Here is a 24,334-nt window from a genome sequence, read left to right as displayed (position 1 = left end):
GTGCTCCTGGGCTCCCTGAACGGGGGGGGGGGGGGGGGGGGGGTGAAAAAGGCAGGTTTCCCCCAGAGAAGGAAAGTTTAATTTAGGTGCCTGGTTAGGGGCTTCCGTCTCAGGAAGTATCGTCCCAACCACAGGCCACCCTGGCCCTCGCCACCCCTGGGCGCCGGCGCTGCCGTTTGATGAAGCTGATGGCCTGGGGATGGCGCTCTTCCACCTGCTAATTCTGTGTCTCCCTTTTCAACCCAAAACAGGAACAGATTATCAGCCTGGTCAATCAGATCTGTGGCAAGGTATCTGGTAAAAACGGCAGCATTGAGAACTGTCTCAGTAAACCCACACCAAAAAGAGGGCCCCGCAAGAGAGCCACGGTGGACGTGCCGCCCTCCAGGCTCGCATCCTCCTGAAGACGCCAGCGCCGTGGGCGAGGGATAGACGTTATTTTGTAATTATTATATTCTAGTTTGGAGTACTTGCTGTAGGATACAAGCTGTCTTTGCACTAGCTCTAAAGAAGATTTTCTTCTGGTTTTAGAGAACTAATTTTGTTTTAGCATTAAACTGTTGAACTTTTTTTTGTACTTAGAATACCTAGATACTGCAGTCAGATTTTTGAAACTGCCGTATACTCACTGTTTTAAAACCCTCGAGGGGCTGTATTAATTTGTGTCGCCCCTTGTGGCTGACAAAAGCCTTTCTGTTTGATTTTTTTGTTTGTGTTTGTTTTTTTGTTTGTTTGTTTTTTCTTTTGTAATTGTTGGGGGAAAAAAGGCTTTTTAACCCATTTTTGAAGAGGGTGAAGTTTGGAGAACAAATTTTAAAACCATCAGTCATGTGAGCAGATTTTTTTCTAGAGAGGAAAAGGGATAGACACATACACACACACACACACACACACACACACACACAAAACTTGAAAGAAATGGCTTTACTTGGCTGTCTTTTCTTCTGTCACGTGCAGGATGAGTTTGTAAGTGTAAAACCGGAGAATCCCCATTTTGTTTCTTTGGGCGGTTATGGCAGCTGAAGGCGGACGTTGTTTCCTAACCATAGGCAAAATGAGGAGGTCGGAGCCACTGGGCTCTCTTTTACCAGCACTTCACTATGCATCTGTTTAAGGAGAAAGGGGAAGAGAAGAAAAAGACTGCCTGCCTTGGAGGGGTCACGTGAGGGAAACCTGTGCCTGATTTCATTAGGAAATCCATTCTGTTCTTTTTTGGTGCTGTTGGCTACTTTATCAAAAAACCCTTCAATAGCATCCTTAAGAAAAAAAAAAAAAAGGAAAAAAAAAGTGATGGAAGCCGGAAGTGCTTCTTTGTCATGGATGTGCAATCTCTCTAACATTCCATCTTCATCTCGCCTGTTTGCTTTACACCTTCACAGGTCAGCATTAATTTTTCTTTTTAAACTCGTTTCGTCGGTGATCACATCTAGAGCCACTCGGAGGTCTGCGGTTCTTTTTGAATGTGAAAATGCATCTGCGCTCATCTGGTCTATTTTTTCTCTTCATGTTGTAACAAAAAGAAAGAAAAAAAGGAAAAAAAAAAAAACCCGTCCCTTTTGTACATACGCCTGTAAATTGTTTCAAATACTTGAGCCTTTTTCTGGGTGGGGGAGGGGAGGGCGCGAGGACAGATGAAGAAAAGCCTTACACTTCCGTTTCTTCATCGGGTGGACTGGATGCTTACAGGGTTTTTCTTGTAACATTTATAAGTGCTGCTTACATCACTGAACAACAACAACAAAAATAATAATGGAGTAGCTGTTGCCCTTCTCCGGTTGTGTGTACAGTATGTGTGGAATAAAAAAGGGAAACTGTTTTCACAAGCTGTTCTTTGTTTCATGATTGGACTCAGCGATCCCGCAGCTGCCGTGTTGCACTGAGCTGGCCGGCGGGGCCGTCAGCAGCGTCCTGTGGTACTCTCTGTCGGTTGTCGTTGCCGAAGACTGAACTGTGTTGGCGTGTTTAACAGTGACACGAGCAGAGTCGTGGTCCCCAGTGTGCTTGTCTGTTCCATGGCCTTGCTGTGTGCTGGCCCTCTTTGGACAGTGAACTTCCGCCTGCGGCTTGCGGTCTGACGTTTTAATTTATTAGCGCTGCTCTGCACCCTCCCTTGGGAGGGAAGACTTTTCATGTTGTTTATTGCCAGTTTTTTGTTTACTTTTCAGGTTTGTACTACAAGGTTTAATAATAAAACAAAGTTTTTTGGACACCTGTTTGTCTTGTGGAAGATGAGTGAATGAAATCAGCTCTTTTCTGATCAAAGGGCTAAGGGTCCATCCCCTTGGCCAGGGAGTGGTGTGAACACAGAGTTTTAATCTCATTTTCTGACAGTGGTGAGTGGTGGTGGGGGACACACACCGCTCTGTGACCGGGGTCTGGTGAGGAGTGAAACGGCGTGGGGACTGGGCCCATGTTTCCTTTCTCCCTCCGTGCCAGGTGTGCTGTGCTATTAAATAAACTAGGGACTGTTGTTGGACTTGACCATTCTGCCCGAACTCTGTTAGAGCTGAGAGGAGGCCCGATTTCCTACCTGCAAGGGGCTTAGCTCGCCAGCGCCAAGCTGCTGTGGATGCCAAGCTCCCTGGCCCCACCTGCAGGGCGTGTGTATTTAGCAGCCTTTCTGTACAAACTGGCTACGTTTAAAGTTCTCAGACTTTATTGTTAGCTGTTGCAGTCACTTGCCTCACGTTATTGTCAATTGTGTAAAAACCAAGAGCCCCCCCCAGTCCACCCACCTTCACCACGGGTCTCTGCACGCTGCATCGTCCTTCAAGGTGGTCGGCGCACAGGCGCCCAGGCTTAGGAGTCGCTGTCGTCGGTGTGTAAGGTGGCAAGGGCGGTGTCCACCTCCACGCCCTCCTCGTCAGACTGGACCACGGGTGACTCCCCGCCTTCGCTGGAGTCGCGGGAGGCCGGGTTGGTACCAGGTGAGGATGAGGAAGGTGGTGTGGCTGGGGACTGGGAGGGACTGGGCACCTGGAGAGTGACTGCATCCTGACCGGGGCTTGCCTCAGGCCCTGGGGGAGAGAGCAGAGGAGAGCCCATCACGGAAGTCCTGCATCTCAGCGTTGCTGGCCACGACGAGCGTTTGAACTTGCAGCGAATCCAGGGGGCGGAAGTTCTCTGTTCCTGCGATGTGCAGGAAGCTCTTGTGGAAGGGGCTGAGCGCAGTGGCTCCCCAAGGCCACCGGGGGCTCCAGCTGACCCTTCTTGCCACCTGTGACAGGTGGAAAGATCCTTAACCCTTCCCACAGCCTCCGGTGACACCACACTCAAGACCCAGTGGCAAGTTCTGCAGGTGTGACTTGCGTTGCTCATGACCTTGACAAGCCAGGTTTACTTCTATTATAGCCTTTGAACTGATTTCAAGGAAATGGACCTTACAAGAAAAACGCTTGTGGAGCCTCTTACAGGAACCAAAACCTCACACAGGTGATAGGAGTCTTTTCCTGCCACTGGGGAGGGGAGGAAGGAGCTGCTCTGTTGGAAACACAGGTCACGGGGAAGCCCCCAGGCCTGACTGAGGACATGGAGCCCGTGGTGTGGGACCACCAGGTAGGAGGCAGGGGCTGTGAGGGGCTGGCCTTCCCATCTTTCGGAGCATGGAAGAAACACGTTCTCCATGGTGACAGCCTCAAAGCCCACCCACCCAGGAGGAATGGTCTGAAATTTACAGAGAGGCCAGGTACAGTGCCGGAGCACCAGTAAAGATCTGAATGAACGTGAGCTTATGGTGAGTTATTAAATGGAGAGAATATGCCCCCAGGATCGCCACTAGTTTTTAAAACGTAAGCTGACGGCTGAACACACGCCTTGGCCTTGCCCCCAGCATCAAATACCATCTACTGAATAGGGAGGGTGGGGAGCCACACAGACCTCCACCTCCCCAAAATCTAGTGCTTAACCACAGAAACCCAAGTCAGACTTTGCATACAGAGGAGAAAATAAAAATGCAATTTTAAGAAAAATGCCCTGTTTGCTGAAGGTATCTGGGAAAAGCACTGAGAACCTTTGAGAAATCCACGGCTGCGACTGCCAGTGTGTCGTGTGTCCACGTCTGTGACGCCAGACTCTGGGGGAGAGTGGAACAGCTTAGCACACGGTGTCTCACCGAGCCAGAGGGAAATCACGGTGCTTAGAGTGATGATGATTATGTCTGTGCAGGCTTTTCACTCCTACCTGAGATAGGGGACTGCAGGGTGTTCTCCTCGCCACCAGAATTCAGGAAGACGTCCAGGGCCTCCTGGTCAGAGATATCCATCAGATCCATCTGCTCCAGCATGTCCACGTTCACCTCCATGGACGACATGCTGCCCATGGGCTCTGCGGGGACCGCCACGAGAGGAGGTTAGGTTTGCCCTGGGTGAACTTCCACTGCATTAGGTATTAGCACGTTGTGTTTTCTGGGTGTAAAATACCTTCTACCTTCAGAATTGATTTTGGAGTAATGTATTATTGACACGTCCCAGTTTGGTGTTCTTTAAATCCATCCTAGCTTAACCATGGTTACTGTTACCTCTTAGACCTTCCACAGCAGGTCCTCTTTTCATGCCCAGCCAGCTGTGTGCTTGCATGTGCTGAAGGCAACCCTTTCTGCATTAAACAGCTGCAACTCAAAAGAGGCTGACATTCCTGCCAGACACCTGACGGTGGTCGCCTCTAACTTTATTACAGTTCCATTGGGCATCTTCCCTGCCCTTAGGACATTTCTCAGGTCTTCCATCTTAACAACAGATCAAGGTAGGGTCTGCTGCAAGCCGGCGAGTTGGAACTAAGAGCTTCCTGCGGTGAAAGCACAAACTAAGAAAACAACTCAGCCCACCAGCATAAAGACGCTACAGGGCCTGGAGTTCTGCGATCCAGAAAACTACAAGCCAGGTAGCTTAAGTAGATGGTGCCTGTCACAAGCAGATAGAAATTTCTGGATGTGGACCCATCTTTAACCTGGGTCTCAACAGGAATATAAACTCCACACAAAAGCCAGTCCAGTCTAGAACTTAAGAGTACACATCCCTGAGTGAGGGTCAGCAGAAACAAAGATGATTATAATCTTTCCCCAAGAATCTAAATGGCTTTAAATATCTTAAAGATTAGAATCAGATAAGGAACACTGTCAGAAATCATGACAGGCGTTTGAAAAGAGCCAGATAACTTCCAAACAGGAAAAATCACTGAAATTTAAAACTGGCACAAGTTAAAAGTTTTGCTAGTAAACTAGAAGACTGGATAAGTTCTCCACTACATAGCAAAGAAATAAACAAGTGGAAGTATGAGAAAGTGCAGAAGTTTCCCAGTTCAAAATGCGAGTGGAGACGGGCTGAGCAGTATTCTAAGAGGCTGATCTAGACTTGCTGCAAGGTCTGATATTCCAGACTAAGGAACAAAATACGTTCCAAGCAAGGCAGATAAACCGTCACCTGAACTGCAGTGAAATGATGGACATCAGAGAGAAAAGGCAGATCAGGAAAGAGGAGGAAATGCTGGCGGCTTCTCAGCAGCAGGAGGCAGACTAAAGACCATCTCTTAAATTAAGAGATGTGTGAAATGCCCCCTGAGCCTGCTCTCCGGAGAGGCCAGACCAGCGGAAGTGGCGGGGCCCAGGAGGGAGGTATGTTCAGTGAAGACAGCGTCTTCAGTGTGAGTAAACATAAAGCTCTGAATAGGAAACGCCTAACTCAGGGCATTTACTCCAGCCAGGACCGGATGATGCCGGTGCGACGGGGCACGAGGTGAGAGCTCTGTCCCGTGGGAAGGTAGGAATCTACTAGTCTCTGGGCCCGCAGTGCCCTGCTGGCACAGGTAAAAGGCTGGGGGTGGGGGTGGCCCCTGGGACAGCGGAGACAGCCACCCGAGGTGGCGGAGTGGGTGGCACCTGCCATCCGCACCACCCTTGGCTGCCAGAAGTCACAGGCACACCGGGCGGTGCCATCCAAGGGCTCCTGCAAGGCTGGCCTGGCAGGCGAGCCTGCTCCCCTTGGGGCTGCCTCCTGGAGAAGGTGGGGGCACTGCTGGAAGGGGAAGGGGCACACGGGTCTTCTCTGGGGCTGGGGAGGCCTTGGTGGCTCTGGGCTTTTTTTCTTCAGTTTTGAAAGCAGTTTTTTTCTTTCTCTGGCTGTCCTCTTACAAAGGGGAGGAAAAAAAACACTGGACTGAAAAGCATAGGAAACATTTTCAGGAGAGTAGAAAGCACCAGAAAAGGTAGTAATGAAGCCAATTTGATAATTTGTTCTGTGGCAAACGTGGTTCCTTTACCATTTGCTGTGGCCACTTCATCACCATCTCATTAGGTGCTTTCTAGTTTCCTAAAGATGGAAAATGTTTCACTGGTGATAAAGGTCTAGTTACATTCTGTTTATAGGAGACACTCAAAATATTAGAAACATTTACAATGTAAGGAAAAATAGGAAGTCAGCAAGCAAATAATTAAAGGAGAAAGCTGATATGGCTGTATTACTATCAAACAAAATAGATTTGAAGGGGAAAGAAAAGCAATATTGGGGTAAAGCATAGCATTTAATAATTTTTTTTAAATTCAATTCACCAGGAAGGTAATTCAAAATTTGTGTGACTATATATTTTGTGATTTTTAAAGTAAAATATGGAAGCATGACAAGGAAAATGTAAGGAGTCCGTAATTGAGGGGGAAAGGAAGGTTTAATGTACCTCTGATAATTAAGTAATCCAAAAGATATTAATAGGAAACATCTGAACAGGCCAATTTACAAGTCGTCTGAAACATACACCTACAGATCCTCATGCCCGTCACCTAGAATCTTGTTCTTAACTACACACACAACATGTAAGAGAATGCTCTAAAAGGCCATAGTGTCAGTCGAATCAAAGAAGAAACCTCCTTTTCTAGCCACAGTAAGATTTAGTATTTAAAAAACACTTCTAAACAACTTCACAAGTCAAATAAATCATGATGGAAAAAAATTTTTAAAACCCAGGAACTATTTGGAGAATATACCAAGAAAGATTAAAGGCACAAGTTAACAACCTGAGGGATGCAAAATACAAACCTGACCCCAAGGACTGCAAAGACTGTAAGGTATGTGGATCTGAAGATTAGAATCTAAACAAATCCATCGGAAATTCACAAAAGCAAAGCAAACCTCTAGAACCATAAGAGAAAAATAGTTGAGCTCTTCCCCCAGGAAAGCATGGGTCCCTGACAGTGTCAGAAGTAAATTACACCCAACACAGGCCAGATAAGTGGAAGAGTGGGACAGAAAAGGGCCTCAGAAACAGGAATGTACTGAGGCCTCAGAAACATAGTGAGTGGAGAGAATGGTGCGGAGACAGTCACTGCCGTGAAGAACTGCAGTGAGAGCCTCCCTTCTTGATGGACACGGACCAGCTGGCAGTGGCTTGAGGCACCAAATGGAAAACAGTTGAACTTCTGGAATAAAACAGCATAATGTTCTTATAACATGGAGGGAAGGGCTTCCTAAACAAAAGTGGGCTCAGCTGGTCACATTAAGAATAAACGCGTTTTGCAAAGGCCACATTAGAATATCCACAGATATAATCAGAAAAGTCTGGTAAGACTCTAGGGAGACAACCAGTAGAAAGATGGACAGTCAAGGAAATGCAAATTAAAACCAAAATAGAGTGGCAAAAGTTTAAGTATCTGACACAACTAAGTGTTGACAGAGCTGTGGAGCAGGCAAGCGTAAACACGTGGGTATCCTGGGGAGCACTGTGAAGGCACCCACTACGGCTGGATAGACGCTCGCCATATGGCCAGGTAATCCTCATTAACCTCTCCTGCAGGGGCACAGAGTTGAATGATGGGGGCCGGAGTGAGGGTAACATTAATTGGGGGCTTCAATGAGGGGGCAGGGTATGGAGAACAGGGCCAGGCAAGAAGAGGAAGGCTGTGCGCAGATGCATCTGGGAGGGAGCAGGGCTTTCCGAGGGGCTTCCCCGGTGGCGCCAGTGGCAAAGAATCGCCTGCCAGGGCAGGAGACATAAGAGACATGGGTTTGATCCCTGGGTTGGGAAGATCCCCTGGAAGAGGACATGGCAACCCTCCAGTATTCTTACCTGGAGAGTTCCATAGACCTAGAGGAGCCTGGCGGGCTACAGTCCATGGGGTCACAAAGAGTGGACAGGAGTGAAGTAACTCAGCACACAGGGGTTTGCAAGGGGGTTGGAAGGCCAGGAAGCCCAGGACACTTATCCACACTGCCCGCTGCTCCGGAGCCGGCCCCTCCACGGACACGAGCATTCGCACATCTAGATGTATAGCACAGCCCCGATTTTTTTTTTTTTTAGCCGTTCTCTTCTCCAGGGGATCTTTCTAACCCAGGGACTGAACCCAAGTTTCCTGCATTGCAAGCAGATTCTTTACCAGCTGAGCCACCAGGAAGCTCAAGAATACTGGAGTGGGTAGCCCATCGTCTCCAGCAGATCTTCTCAACCCAGGGATTGAACCAGGGTCTCCTGCATGGCAGGTGGATTCTGTACCAGCTGAGCCACTGGAGAAGCCCCTTACAGAGGCCAGGGATCTTAAATATCTAATTAGGAAACTGCTAGGCTGCATCCCGACTGTGCAGATGCCACTCTTAAACTCTTGCAAACGCTTTTTGATAATGTTGGGGAAGGATCCCCATGCAGCATGAAGGAAGATTAGATACACACAAAAACACCACCCTCAAAGGACTTCTCTGGTGGCTCAGACGGTAAAGCGTCTGCCTGCGATGCGGGAGACCCGGGTTCAATCCCTGGAGAGGGAAATGGCAACCACTCCAGCACTCTTGCTGGGAAAATCCCATGGATGGAGGCGCCTGATAGGCTACAGTCCATGGGGTCGCAAAGACACGACTGAGCGACTTCACTTTCACTTACTTTCGCATGGTAATAGGGATTAGTCTGTGCTACAGATTTATGGCTACTATGTGTCTCTTTTTGCTTTTTTTTTCTAAAAAAAAAAACAAAAACGTATCCCAGATTTTACCTTCAATGAAAGCCTAGAACTACCTGGAGAGGCAGAAACAACAGCAAGACAAGAGTGGCAGGTCGCATCCAGTTTTGGGTTCTGGTGTAGTAACAAAAGCCCCTGCGGCCTCAGCCCAGCCCCACTCCGGGGGCAGCACCCCACATGCACCCCTCTAGGGGGCTCCCCGACTTGCCTCGCCTCTCCGCGACCTGTAGGTAGCCCGTGGAGAGGTATTGCTCCATGTCCTGCTGGAAGGCTTCCTCGAAAAACTTCTGCCGCTCCTTCAGCTTCAGCTGCTGGGTCTGCTCCATCTCCAGGACCTTCTGGGAGTGCTCTGCATCGAGTTCAGCTGAGGATGCAGAGAGATTGGGGTCAGGGTTCAGGAACAGATGTAAATACCCATTTGGAGGGTCAATCTCGTTGATGAGGCCACCTGCGCATCTGCCTTGACCTCACCCGGCTTGGCCCGGCACACAGGAGACGCCCAGCAAGCACGGGTCACAGCAAGCACGTGGGCACCAGGGTCTGCGAGAAGAGCGCCTGGCCATGAACCAGCCACTTGGCTGAGGGGGCTAAGCTTGCAGAGCCTTGTGCTAACTCGTCTGAGCAGGATGGAGGTGTGAGCGGACTCCATGCTGGTCCTCATGGTGCAACACAGTGTGTCAAATCAGCATGATGTGCGTTCAACTCCTACAATGTTATATGTCAGTTATATATAAAAAAAAAACTCTTCAAGAAAGTACATGGTGTTACCAAGTGATTTTAACCAAAAAGCAAGACCAGAATTAGCAGTGAACAGTGGTCTCTGAGGCCCCACAGGATGGGCCTTAATCATCCCCTCCATAAATACTCAGCACTGTGTGCCATAGCCCCCAGGTACAACATGATCCTCTATGCAGAGACTGTGGAAACTTGGTAATGCTGCATATTTTTAACCCCTAATCAGTCGTCAACATTTAGAATACTCTGGATATTCTTGTATCCTGATCATATATGCAATGAATGCGAACCAGTACTAACAGGAAGGTAAATCTTCCCGACTGTACTCACAGGGAAAGGCGACGATGTGCAGTCCCTCACTGACAGTCACTGCACACTCCCGGAATTTACCTGTCACCTTGACGTGCGCCTCCTCCCCCCAAACCTCTCTCCCCACAGGGAGATGGTTTGGAAAGAGCACGGGGCTGGCTCGGGCCCTTCCCCTTTTAGCAGATGCTTCTGCACACCACACCACCCCACTTTAGCCCACCTCTGGTGTCTCTGTGAGCTCATCCGTACACCCATGAGATCTTCACTCAAGGTTCATCTCACATGTTTCAAGTTCTCAAGCTCGGGGCCTATAAGCTGGCCTAGCACAGGAGTTTCTGGGAACGGAGGCAGCAGTCAGGGCATGCGCGTCCTGCCTCCCAGCCGCTGGGTGGGCAACTCTGGAGGGATTCTGAACGCGTCTCCGGGATCTTGGTGGGGCTGCAGTGGTGGCCAGCAATGCATCCCTCTGTCAACATTTCCTCCTGGCCCTCTCACCCCTACATCCCTGGATCACCTCCCAAACCACTTGTAGCAAAATCCTCGTCTCAGGCTCTGCTTCCCAAGAAACCCAAGCAAGGATGTCTAGTACCAGCTACAACTGACTGGGCCTTGCTGGGCCTCAGGGAGAGAGAAACTTATTTCATACGGGTGTTGGCAGGATTAAATAGGAGGTAACATGAGAACCACCAGGCACACAGTATTGACCAAGAGCTGACGGCTAATGTTGTGACCAGCATTACTATTAGGAGAAGGACATGATAGGAAATATTACCAGAACCTGGATGAGTACGGCATCCCATACTCATGGAGTCACCCCAGCTCTCTCAGCCCCGTGCAGACTCTTCAGAACAAGTCACCTATCAGTGCCCTTAATTAAATGTGCAAGGAATTGAGAGTGTACTTGTAAGAGGGAAAAGGGAATTCAAGAGGATGTCTTTTCATTTATTTCACTTCAGCCATCACCCTATCTGCTCAAATGCTTGAAGACTGCCAAGTGCATTAGAATAAGTCAACCCTCGAATAGATTAAGTACGCTTCAAACACTTCAAACGAAGTTCAATAACTCTTAAAACAAATTTCCAAAACAGGCAGCTCAGAAACAAAGATCAATGCAGAAATCATCAAAGGGGTTTTCATTAAAGAGTATCTTTTTTATCTTAAGATTTTCTATAGATGTATAATTACGTAACTTGAAAACTTTCTTCTCAAGACTTCTGCCTCAAAAGTCCAATTCTCTCGTGTTTCTGAATGATAAGTCCTGTAGTTTTTATCGTAAGTCTTCTATGTTGGAATGAAACCTAATCACGTTCCAGCCCTCACAAAAGGTAGGGGATGGTTGGATTAGCAAACTTAAAATGACTTACAATAACCACTGTTTTAAGTTTTAAGACATGTTCCTAGTTATTTGAAACATCCCCAAGCTCCCTTTGTCATTTCCCACTTTGCTGAATTCTAAGCTGGATTCACTGAGAGCTAAGTACATTGACTCTACACCAGCTCTGCACTCAGGACAGTCACGACGAAAGCACACAGCAGACGCTCCAGACGACCGTCCTGCTGAGCGGCCCAGGACTCGCCCCAGCTAGGTGCCGGAGCAAGCGCGCTCTGCTGTGCTGTTCGCTCTGGAAGTATCAGCTCAGCTTTTGCCAAGAAACAACTGCATTTGGGAGTGGAGAAATGATGGGCGAACACCAGGGAGTATTTCAAATCTGGAGGTTCAGTATCACCTGAATTTGGGAGAATGACTATTGGAAGACATAAATTATAGAACATTTTCTACAAGGAAAAATGACCGCTTGTTCACATCTAAGATGTCATTTATTATACTCGGGAAAACTTGACAAAGATTTAAAGAACTTCAACAACTAGCCTAAAGATTAAAAAGAAAAAAAAAAAAAAAAACAACCCCAAACATTAAAAGATGCTGCCGTTTTTCTACCAGGAGTCCGGCGTAATCGTTTAATTCCATTATCAGCCCAGGCCCGGGTCTCCTTTGATTTCACCTCCAGGTCATTGCTCAAGCTTTATCTGACTGCAACTTCCATTCTAGCCTCCACTATCAATTTCAAACGGATAATTTCTCAAAACAAGAAAAAAAAATTCCATTACCAGCAAAGATATAATCAATTCTCAATTATATGTTTCAATGGGGCATAAAGTGAAAGTGAAGTCGCTCAGTCGTGTCCGACTCTTTGCGAACCAATGGACTGGAGCCCACCAAGCTCCTCCGTCCATGGGATTCTCCAGGCAAGAATATTGGAGTGGGTTGCCATTTCCTTCTCCAGGGGATCTTCCCAACCCAGGGATCGAACCCGCATTGCAGGCAGATGCTTTAACCTCTGAGCCACCAGGGAAGGGTAGCACAAAATATATCAAATATAAAAAATCCATCAGGTTCATTTCAGGAACAATTTCAACTTATTCCATGACCAAGTCCATTTAACAGAGCTGATAAGTAATAAAAGACAGTGAGGTGTTAATGACTGAAAAAGCCCAGGGCTGCTGGGAAGAAGGAAATGAATGATACAAGGAAAACCAGGACAAACCTCTCTGGTAAAAGGGAGAGTCTCTTTAATACAGAAATGTTAAAAGAGAAAATGATAAAATTTAATATGAGTTATGGAAAATTCTGGCAATCGCTACTTATTTTTAAGATTGAGAACATTTTTCATTCAATATAAATAATTAAGACTAAGAATAAAATTAAAATCCTTTTTTTTTTTTCCATTGCATTGCACAGCAGGCATTCAGGATCTTATTTCCCCTACCAGAGATCAAACCAGTGCCCCTGCATTAGAAGTGCAGTTTTAACCCCTGGAAGCAACTGACAAGAGATTAATTTTCAAAATATACAAACAGCTCATACAGCTCAATATCAAACTAACAGCCCAATGAAAAAATGAGCAGAAGCCCTGAATAGCCATTTCTCCAAAGAAGACCTATAGATGGCCAAGAGGCACATTAAAAAGATGTTCAACATCGCTCATTATTAGAGCAACGCAAATCAAAACTACAATGAGCAATGCAGATCAGAACTACCTCACACCAGTCAAAACGGCCCTCATCAAGAAATCTACAAACAAGAAATACTGGAGAGGGTGTCGGAGAAAGGGAATGGGAATTGGTGCAGGCGCTACGGAAAACTGTACGGAGGTCCCTTAAAGAAAACCAACAATAGAACTACCAGGTGACCCAGCAACTCCCTCCTGGGCACACAACCCAGAGAAAACCATAATTCCAAGGGCTGCAGGCAGCCCCGCGGCCACTGCAGCTCTGGTACGCCCTGCAGAGCTTGTTCAGACCTCACCAGTCATGTGTGCACACGTGTGAGTGTACAGGGCGGGGGAGCTCTACGCAGGCTCACGAATAACCACAATCAGGATGTTACTATTACCACAAGGCTCCTCCTGCTGCCCTCTGTAATCACACCCTCCCCTCCCCCCTCCAAGTCCAAATCTATGATCATCTCATAAGGTTACATAAATGAAATCATGTGGTATATATAGTCTTCTGAGGTCGGCGTTCTTCAGCTGGAATTTCCCTGATTCGTCTCAGCAGTTGCTCATGTTCATAACTTGTTCCTTTTTGCTGCTGAGCTGTGTCCATGGTTGGGGGGGGGGGAACCACAGTTAAGTTGGACTAGTCACCCACCGAAGGACACCTGGATATTATGAGTGAAGTTGTGATGAATGTTTGTGTACTAGCTTCCGGATGAAAATAAGTCATTTGAGATAAACACCCAGGACTGTAATTCTTGGGTCATATGGCGAGTGAGTGCACCTTTTGGTTTTGAGAGAAACTGCCAAACTTTTGCAGAGTGGCTCCCATCCCCAGTGTCCGGGTGACCTCTTGCCTCGACATCCTCACCAGCATTTGGTGCTCAGGGAATCGTTTCCTTCCCTTCTCCTTCTCCCCAGAGTAGGTGTCTGTCAGAGACAAGGCTCAAGTTCCTCTTAATTACTTTCAATAATTGCTATTATTTAAATAGAAAAACATTTAGTTTTAGAAAAATCCTACACAGGAACTGGGGACTTGTTAGATGAAGACAAAAATATACATGATTTCCTTCCAGTTTTAAAACCCCACCTCTTCTGTATTTTTACCATTTACAAGTTAACTTTTATTTCTATCTCAAATAAGTTTTCACAATAAGGCACACTCAACTATTTTTAAAGTCTCCCCAACCTTCTGCCTCAGCTTAAATGAATGCAAATTGTCTCAGATTGGACAAATAGAGCTTTAACTAATACTGTCCTAGAACGGTAGATTTTAAATATTCATTTAAAATACCAACTTCTCTGCCCTATGTTTCTACAGTTTTTAAGAGTTTTCTGTCTAGCCTTCATCAATAGTTTCCAAGACAGATTTACAGTTATTTTATACCATATATTATTTCTATGCACATTCAAAAGTATTATAAGAGCTCTTCCCTTATTCCTCAAAATAAGTCTTTGGGGAAAAAAATTCTGTGTATGTTAAAGTCAACATATTTTTAAAAAGCAAGTGAAATGACTTTACAGAACTTTTCTTCACCCTCCCTCCAACACACCCAAGTATGCATGTATGCACACACATTTATCAAGAACCAAATGGCACATTTCTTTTACATGCAACTAATAAAGGATAACTCTTACCTCAAATGTAGTAGTTTAGAATAATGACTGGTTTTTCAGACAGAGTAAGTAACTCAGACAAGTCATGGCAGTTTGTAAGGAGACGTCACAAAGTTCAGTCCTTCAGAGCAGCTACTGCAGCAGCTGTTTCCTAAACCCATGTCACAGGAAACAGACACTATTCTAGTATCTAAACTTCTGGAACACTTAAAACAATCCTATCAATTACCCTGAAGGAAATGACCACTGTCTAGAGTATTAGCAAAATGGACACTGCAGAGACAGCGTGTTCCAGGTCTGCTCAAAGCAGGAAGCTAGAAATGCTCAACTGTACCTTATCTTTAGTGCAGGAACAAGGCAGCTTAGAAGACCCTAGCCTGGCTACTGCTCTCCGCTGGTCACCCCTCCAGGCCTCCAATTTCCCATCTGTTAGAAAGGGGATAGGGTTGGATGATATCCATAAGAAAGTCACTTCCAGCTCTTAAAGAGTATAATTCTATTTTTACTTACTTTTGATTGGGACAGGAAGAAGTCTCCCAAATCCTATCTTTCTTTTTTTGAAAATCAGATTAGCAGTAAGGAATTTAGGACCTTTTAAGACAGTGACATTTCAAGAAAATCAGATTCAACTATTAACAATTTCCTAGAATTTGAAAGTCCTATCTGACAGATTCCTTCATTTTACTTAGGAGTTGTGACCTACTTAATAATTATTGGGGGGTGGGAAAGGTTTATATTGCTATAGGAATCCTTCCAAACTCCACAGTTTGTTGTTGTTGTTAGTACAATTAAACACTCTAGACAAAGTACAAACCAGCTGCTTGTGTCTAAGTATCAAATCAACTATTACAGAGTTCATTCAAAGGCGTGATGGAGATAGTAGGCCTGTAGTGTCATCAAAATCAACTCAAGGGCTGGTGGCAGAGGCCGCTGGATGACTGCGTTCCAGCACTGACTTCCTGACTCAGTACCTGGTCGGGTCAGAGAATTTACATTTCTAACCAATTCCAGGGCGATGCTGCTGCTGCTGGTCCAAGGACCAGACTCAGAGAACCACAGCTCTTGATGAACTGCTTCTGTGCATCCACGCTATTCAGACTGTGTACTCTGTACAACTATTTATACAACAGAAAAGAGTGAACATAAGATGGGGAAGCTGCCACAATTCATGGAAATGACAGAAATGTCCTCTCCTAAACTCTAAATATTTACAAAGTCATCTAAAAAGGAAAGTCTCTAGCAGCATAAACATATAAACAACCATGACTTCTCATCAGTCCTCTTCCCTGATGAGAGACAAGCACCTTCAGAATCAGAGAATGCTATTCTCTCATTCTGTGGAATCCCTTACCAGGCCCTGGCTCTTCATACAGGCCCTGGGGCTTCATACAACAGGAGACAAAAAATGTGACCCTCTGCTCTTCGTCCTGAACCCAGGTCTGACCTAGGGGCGGCGGGTCCTCGTCCTCTCCGTTTGCAGAGACATCATCTCCATTAGACATTCACGTACACAGCGTCATATTACATCTGTGTTTAAAATGATAAACTCTGACAAATAAAAATTAAGAAGAAGAACATGTACGCAGTGAGATATGACAAAGGGTATGGCAACGGAGGCAGACGAGATGAAAAATACGTGACTGAGGTTGGGGTTCAGGACTTGGTGTATGGACTTTGAGGAAATAGAAGCGGGCGCTCGCTCTGACGCCCCCTGCTCATGCCCTTGAAGCAGGTCATAAGGTCCTCATGGGGGGGTGTTCCCTTCCCGTACCTACAGGAGAGGAGCATCCTTACCCCCAAGTCACAGAGAAGACTCCAACACGCAGGCGAAGTCTCCTCCAGGTCACTCAGAGCCTCTGTCCCAACAACACTTCTCCCCGAACGTCCACTCTTCATCAAACCTGGCTCAAAACACTCAAGTCTAACTGTTTCTTCAGGTCTTCATTTCCTTATGAAGGCCCCCAAGTCGTGTCAAATTTAACATTAATCTCTATACTTTTCTCCTGTTGATGTTGCCGTTTTAATTTTCAGACTCAGCCAAGGACCCTAAGAGGATAAAGGGAAAACTTTTTTCCTCCCCATACTATCTATCATGCCCAAATACAGGCTAACACATTTTGAAGCATCAATGAAATGAATAATCTGATTTAAAAATACAGGTTACAGACATTAGCACAAGAAGTGAAACTGTTAAATATCAAAATCTAATGGACAAACAAATTATTTCAAGTTTTCAAAGGCCATGGGTATGGAAAAGAATCAAAAGCTAATTGATGGATTTTTCATAGTAATTCTGGCACTGAAACTTAATCATGTATTTTTTAAAAGGAGGGGGTAAGGGGAAGCCTAGGTAGGTCCCACCAGATTTTAAAACACTTCACAAAACAACAATTTAAACATTATGAAAAACAAAAAGAGATGGGCTGATTATTGGAATGGAAAACCCCCAAGAGAGAGTTGATCATATGCTAAACAAATATAATGCAGGATATATTTGGAACAAATGAGGAAGTAAGGCATTTTGCAATAAGTGACATTGTGAAAATTAGCTTGTTATTTATAAAATCAATTTAAGGGCATATGAGATGAATTAAATAACTGAATACCAAAAACGACATATGGAAAAGTAAAAAGAAAACCGAATTAAATCTTTAAAGTTACAAGTAAGGGACCTTACACAGTATTGAAGAAATCCACAGATCCTGAGTCACATGAACAGTAAACGTTCTTGGATGTTTAAAAAAATACAATGAAAAGGGAAACAACAGACTGAGGAGAAAGCTGCCGCAAACGGCAAAAGGCCGTCATTCTTACCATAAACAACGACAACCTACTAAAAAATCAGACCTCAATAAAATCTTTTCAGTAGAAAAAAGACAATTCACAGAAAAAAACTGCTCAGCACGGTATTTTATCAAAGATGAAATACTGTTTTTATCCAACTGCATACTGGCCAATATAAAAACAATTCTGACAAGAGTGAGGTGAGACGCTTTCATTACCAGTGTTTGCATGAAATGAATTGTTAAGAAGACTTGTAAAAAGCAATCTGATTTAAAAAATCTATACTTCCACCTAAGGGTACCACTTCTGAAGATGCACAGTAAGGACATAACCCAAAAGAATAAGAGAGGTCCTTCCTTGGTGGTCCAGTGGCTAAGACTCTGCACTCCCAACGCAGGGGGTCTGGGTTTGATTCCTGGTCAGGGAACTAGGTCCCAGGTGCCACAACTAAGACACAGCGCAGTCAAGTAAATAAATACATTTTTTTTTTTAAGAATAAAAGGGTTATCTACATAACGAAGCTCATTTCCGCCCTCAGTAGCTTGTGTTACCTTTCCTACCAGCGTTTTTTAAAATTTACTTTTAACTGGATGATAACCGCTTTGCAATATTGTGCTGGTTTCTGCCATACAACAGTATGAATCAGCCATAAGTAAACATATGGCCCCTCCCTCTTGGCTCTCCCTCCCACCCCTTGGGTGTCACAGAGCACCAGGTTGAGCTCCCAGTGTTGTACAGCTAGCTAACAGGACATCTGCATTTTAACAGGACACAAGGAAAAAGCAAAGTTGAGGAACTGCTCTTCATCTCCCGTCCCCTGACAGCCCAGGTCAGAACATCGGAATCCAGCTCCCATGGGGCTGACCCCGCCTCCCCCTTAGGAGCTGTCCTGTCCGCAGGGGAGGGGACCCACTGGATGGACAGGCATTTCCCTGCACTCCACTGGTGCAATGCTGGGAGATCCAAATCAGGTTCAGTGTGATGTTACACATTAGCATAAGGATTCTCTAGGCTGATAGAATAATTCAGATGTTAGGTTCTTTAGGCTAAATAACACTGAAGAACACTCAGTAATAGTCAAAACAATTACCTTCAGACATGTTTTCACTTGCGCTGCCTTCATTTCAAATTAAGTAGTTGAAAAATTATAATCTAGAACCATGGTTTTGAACCTTTTCAAGTTTAAGAGTGGGTGCACTTTTATTGACAATTTACTGAGAGAATGCATGACAACAGAAATCTATTATGAATTCAGGAATACTTTTGAAAGGACTCTGAATTTTATTTCCCACAATATTTACAACAGAAGAGTGCATATATTTCAACTATAAATAGTTACCACACGAGACCCAAAGCTCAACATGCTTTTGGATACCAGCCTCTTATAAAGGTTCCTTGCCCCAAGGTGGAAACATTCTGCCCTGTAAGGGTCAGTGACAAATCTCAGCACGCTTGAAAGCCCATCATACCTCATTATTTCCAGAAAATACTTAGAAATGGGGATTTATCACTTTCAGTTATGAGCTGTTGGAGGCTTATGAATGAGCGACTTAACGAATAGATCAGTCCTAGGGACGGCTACCTCGGTCCCCTCCCTCCCTCCACTCTAAGCCCCTCAATGACTGGAAGCTCAGCTGGATCTCCTGCAGTGCAGGAGATTGGGTTCACTCCCTGGGTCGGGAAGATCCCCTGGAGGAGGGCATGGCAACCCACTCCAGTATTCTTGCCCGGAGAATCCCATGCATAGAGGAGCCTGGCCGGCTACAGTCCATGGGGTCGCACAGAGTCGGACACGACGGAGCGACTAAGCACAGCACAGCCAGCTAACAGGGTTGGGGGCTGAGACATGGATTCCCTGCTTCCCAGACAGGCTGGTGGCACAGCCAGGAGCAATGGCGGGGGATGGGTCTCGAGATCCCAGAGTCCAGAAGGGGAGGGAGAGGCTGCATGAAGAAGGGGCTCAACACACGGGGCAGCCTGCTTTTCCTTTCAAACTGCTTCCTAAAATTTCACCATTAGAGAGTCACATATTTAACATTTCTCTTTTATAAAGTTGAGAATATTATGTTTAGGAGTGTTTAGAAATTTTCAACATTCAAAATTTAATGTGAATTAGTGTCTTATGCTTGCTCTCTTCCTAATGCTTCTCTCAGATTAACGGCTCATGCAGATGGGGGGGGGGAATGGGTAGAAAGACATGATCATGAAGAAAGAGGGGTGGCAGGGCAGCCGTGATGGTGGCCTCAGGAGGGAGGCCACAAGGGAAATAAACGCCCAGCAGAAGGAGGGACCAGAAAGTGAGAGAGACATGTACGAAGTGTCAAAGACACACTGTCTTGATTCAAAACTGTGTTCAGAGGTTAGCTTATGCTCTGCTCTTCCTGCTTTCTCTTCAACTACGCTATGGACAGTGAGGACTTCCATCAGAACAGCCTGGAAACTAGACCCCTACCGAGGAGGTATGGCTGAGAAACTGCCTCCCCACTTACACAAGACTTGTGGTCAACATCCTGGGGCTCCAACCAACCACGTGCTCTCCCCTGCCCTGCCTGTGACCCACAGGGCCCCTGGCTCAGAGGTGCCCCACAGCCAACCTCTGGGTCTCAGCTCAACTGCAGCCCCCCCTGACAAACACAGGGCCTTTCAGGCACTTTTTCCTGCTCCCTCCTGCTCTGAGGCATGAGTTTCGCTTGCCTCTGTCCCCCACACTGGACACTAGGTTCCTCGAGGGCAGACACAATGTCCTTTAAAGGGCTGTGGGTATGCCATCCCCAAATACACCACCCTGGCAGGGGGATTATTTCCAGCGATGGCTAAAGGCGACACAGACACAGCAGAAGTGGGAGAAGCTCTTTGGCCTTCCCCTCTCTGAAAGGAGGGTGCAAAGGAAGCATTTAGTGTAAGTTTCCACTTGTAAAGCAGGCTCCCCATTTTCCCTACCAGGCATCAACAGAGAAGGCAGCCACTGGAGTCTGCGCAGCAAACCTCACTCAGCGATCCCTGTCTCCCACGAGGTATGCACACACTCATGTTTCCTGAACTGAGTTTATCACACCCTTTATTAAAATGGTATATAAACCCCTGGGTATAACTGCTGCTCTGGGTCTTCACTTCTTTTCTATGCAGGCCTCCATGCACACATACAAATTAAAATACTACCATCAAATTTAAAAAATATCAGTCCTTTGTCAGGCTGATGCTCATGGTGTAGGTACTAAACCTAAGAGATGGAGGAGAGAGTTTCCCCTACATGTTCAACCTGGTGCCCTCAGTGCCTGGCTGAGTGGTGAATGACCTGGGAACCACCCTGGCAGGAAAAAGGGGCACATGCACAGGTGGGTGGTAAGCAGGCTTCCCACTGGCTGCTTGCCGGCAGAGGCATGGAAGGCAGTCACAGCAGGCCGGGTGTTCAAGGCACAGTCACACAGGAGACAGACACAGCAGCCCAGGAAAGAGCGCTGTGGCTGAAGGGAAGCACTGGCATCTCATCATGTGTGCTGAGAAGAGACATGCATCACCAGCAAGGCCAAGAGTGTGAGCCAGGAGTGCCTGCAGCTGGCTCTCGGGGGCTGGCAGTGGACAGTGACGTCAGATCAGCCCATAAAACCAGTGCAGCACACATTCAAAAACACCTGAGCTTAACGAGATTCACTTTAATACAGAAATGCCATTACCCAAGGACTATGGAAAAGTTGGCCGAGAATCCTGTAAACCATTGAAAATGGCATTCCAGAGATTTCCCTGGTGGTTTAGTGGCTAGGGCTTCACGCTCCCGACGCAGGGGGCCTGGGTTCGATCCCTGGTTATGGAACTAGATTCCACAGGCTGGGTGCAGACAGGCATTCCAAAAATACTGCCACCCCTAAATGATCAATAAAATACAGCCTCTGAGCCACTCCTTAAAATTCACATTTACAAAATGATGCAGTGAACTTTCCCTTGGGGCTGACAACTGAAAGTGGGCCGAGAAACTGAAAGAGAATTGAGTTTATTCAGAAGCATACAACCGTAAGGATATTTATCCTTTTGATGAAAAGTTCAACATATACATGAGATTATGGGAATTCCCTCATATGTACTCAATGATAAGTACTTAACACAGCAGCACAATCTATTAGAAGCCTATTCTTTTTCAAGAAAAGTCCATAAGCTGAGCTACCACTCCTAAAACAAGACCTGGAGGGTTCTGAAGCTGGGATGACATGACAGGGTCCTTTCCGTGAACTTTCCAGGTAATGGCGATATTCCTTAGAATGAAGCCTTGCCCACCAATCCACTGCATAGAAATACTGTTTTCTTAGGGAACTTCCCCTGTTCTAGGTACAAAGTAGGAGCTTAAGAATGATTGTGAAAATAGCAAATGGATGACTAATTACAAGATAGGAGTAAGAAGGCACAGCACTCGGGAAACACCCACTCAAGAAAGAAGTTTAAACAAAAACAGAACTAATTTCAGGTTATCACTTTATTTTTTCATAAGCAGAGGAGAAAAACCAACCAACCAACCAAAAAAGCCTCCAAAGCTTGCTATCTTATGAAAAAGTCTGCCTGAAGGTATAGTAATACAAACTGAATTGACTATATGAAATAGTGGAGCAGCCCTGGGTTTCCGTATTCTTTGAATACATTAGCATATGAACTAAGGCCTTGGATAGAGACATAAGATTTTTAAACCCTTAAAAACACAAACTTCATGTTATGTGTGACGGCACCATACAGATACATGTACATTCTGTTCTCAGTTTGGGTGAGACAGAACCACACAGCACCCCAGAGGGACAGAAGTGATCCGATCAGCACTTTGCCTCACACTGCCCAGGCCTTTCTCTGTCCTACACCTGCCTTCCCTTGTACACAGGGGGACTCTGATCCTCCATGGTCAAGGCAGTTAATGACGATGCTCTTGGCAACAGGTAGCTCTGCCTTTTCTGCTCAGACAGCTTTGCCAGTACTTAAGTTTGCTTATAAAAACCTACATGTCCCAGAATCTGATAGTTCATTTCTTACGACGTTTTTTTGTTTTTTTGTTTTTTTAAGCCCCTTCTTAATCCTAATTCTTTCCCATTTACCGTCAGGGGTATGCACATGAGATGAAATATTTTCAGATTTTCTAGAACTGCTAAATTTTGAGGGTCTAAAAGGTCCTACATTTACCACGTCCCTTAAGAAGCTAAAATGACCTGGCAAAGGGATTTCAACATCACATTGTCTTTCCTTCTTTATAGCAGCATTTCATTACCTCTCTTTCTCTATAACTGAAGTCAAGAGAAGCTTTGGATTTTCTGTACACTTCAGGAAATTGTAGAAGAGGAAATTTGTTTACAGGTATCAATTTCACAGACAGAATGGAAGCATGTAGAAAAAAATCTATATGTTTTAGTTTTCTGAGTAAGATATTTCTTACCATCAGGCTAGAAATCCCAGTGCTTTCTGTTGTATTTTGAAAGATAAAGTGAATTTGATTTTTTTGTAATCCCTTTGAGAAATAGTAATTTGCTTCTATTAATTCACTGAGTCAATTAAAGGACACTCTGGAAAAATCAAAGAAAAGATTCTTCCACATTTCGTATCTTAAAACTAAAATTAAAGCTCAGAGTTCAAGTTGATGCTATAGTCCCTGAAAATGTCTCACAATCATCTTTTGTTGAATTGTGGGTTAGAGCTCACAGTTTGTGGCACTGTGATTGTTTTCTCACATTCATCAGACTCAGCCACATCTCCCCTGATGACTCCCTGAATTAACAGTACAGGAGGGTCCATCTGAGACTACTCAACTCTAGACCATAAGCCACTTTTCTACAACACAGGGACTTGATCTTACATGTGTGCAGAGTTTAATAAGTACTTACTTTTTTTTTTTTTTACATGAAATGGACATAGGAATGAATAACCTGCTTTTAATTTTTTTCCAAACCCTTGTGAAGTTGAAGGAAAACAGTGAAAACGTTCAAACTAAATTGCCGTGTGTGGGCTATTAGGACTATCTCCTTCTGGTAAAGAAAACCCAACAAACAGAACCCAGAAGAGGTGTCTGCTAGGGAACAGAGTAGAAGCCACAGACACTGGCTTACTCGTGCTTTATTATAACCTCCTGGTTGGGAAGCTCAACCATGCAGAGTTTAAGGCAGGTAAGCCCATGAGTGTCCCTAATAGTCCTAATTTTCCCACTTCCCCTGGGTCCAAGCTACCACCATTTCTCACTAGCTGTTCAAGAGCCTCCTAGTGGGTCAGTCAGATCTTCAACAGTCCTCTTCCAATCCTTTCCTGCACAGTAGCCAGAGTGATTATTCTGCATAGCAAACATGGTCATGTCACTCCCTGCCTAATGAAAGCCTCTGGACACACCTGCTTCACATGGCCTGAACGACCATCACCTCTCCAGTCTCACACGCGCCACTCCCTGCCCCCAGCCCGAATGGTCTCCTTCCTCTACCTCCTCAAACTTGACACCATCTCATCAGACCTCAGCTCTGCACATGCTACTTCCTCCTGCTGGGATCTCTCCCCTCCCCTTTCAGTTCCTACTCAGCTTCCAGACCTCAGCCTAAGTACCACTTCCTCAGAGAAGGATTCCATGATCTCCACAACCAAATGAAAGCCACCCTATGATAAAACTTCTAGAAGAGAATAAAGTCTCATGGCCTCAAGTCTGGCAAAGAATTCTTAGATATGACAACAAAAGCACAATTCATTACAGTTTTTTTTTTTTTTCAATAAAAGAGACTTCACCAAAATTAAAAATTTCAATGCTTCAAAAGAAATAAATAAGGAAATGAACAACCACAAACTGGAATACTGGCAAACCACATATCTGATAAAGAGCTTGTATCCAAAATACAGAACTCTTTCAACTCAATAAGATAACCTAGTTAAGAAATGGGCAAAATATTTCAGTAGTCATTTAATCAGAGAAACATGAATAGCTAATAAACGCATGAGAAGCTGCTCAACATCGTTAGTCAGT

At 45.4% G+C, this 24,334-nt stretch overlaps 2 protein-coding genes across 6 annotated transcripts in view; one reads left to right on the top strand and one right to left on the bottom strand.

Moving 5' to 3' along the window:
• JARID2 (jumonji and AT-rich interaction domain containing 2) overlaps nt 1–1,578 on the top strand; it is a 39,461-nt gene extending 37,883 nt beyond the window's left edge. The window contains exon 14 of the mRNA XM_068961141.1: nt 252–1,578. Coding sequence (XP_068817242.1) covers nt 252–404 — 153 coding nt within the window. The 3' untranslated portion in view covers nt 405–1,578. The remainder of the gene's footprint in view (nt 1–251) is intronic.
• Nucleotides 1–24,334, bottom strand: part of DTNBP1 (dystrobrevin binding protein 1) — a 103,733-nt gene that overhangs the window by 1,231 nt on the left and 78,168 nt on the right. For 4 of the 5 annotated variants that reach the window (XM_068961142.1, XM_068961146.1, XM_068961143.1 and 1 more), the window contains 3 exons: nt 9,138–9,293; nt 4,180–4,323; nt 2,679–3,017 (listed from right to left, as the gene is read on the bottom strand). In XM_068961142.1, the coding sequence (XP_068817243.1) occupies nt 2,800–3,017; nt 4,180–4,323; nt 9,138–9,293 (518 nt within the window). In that variant the 3' untranslated portion in view covers nt 2,679–2,799. Of the gene's footprint in view, nt 1–2,678; nt 3,018–4,179; nt 4,324–9,137; nt 9,294–24,334 lie in introns of those variants that run through there. The other variant, XR_011144093.1, reaches the window with a different exon arrangement.

The sequence above is a fragment of the Capricornis sumatraensis genome, chromosome 22 (assembly GCF_032405125.1).
Source record: "Capricornis sumatraensis isolate serow.1 chromosome 22, serow.2, whole genome shotgun sequence".
Taxonomy (NCBI): domain Eukaryota; kingdom Metazoa; phylum Chordata; class Mammalia; order Artiodactyla; family Bovidae; genus Capricornis; species Capricornis sumatraensis.
This window is presented reverse-complemented; position numbering and strand designations above follow the sequence as displayed.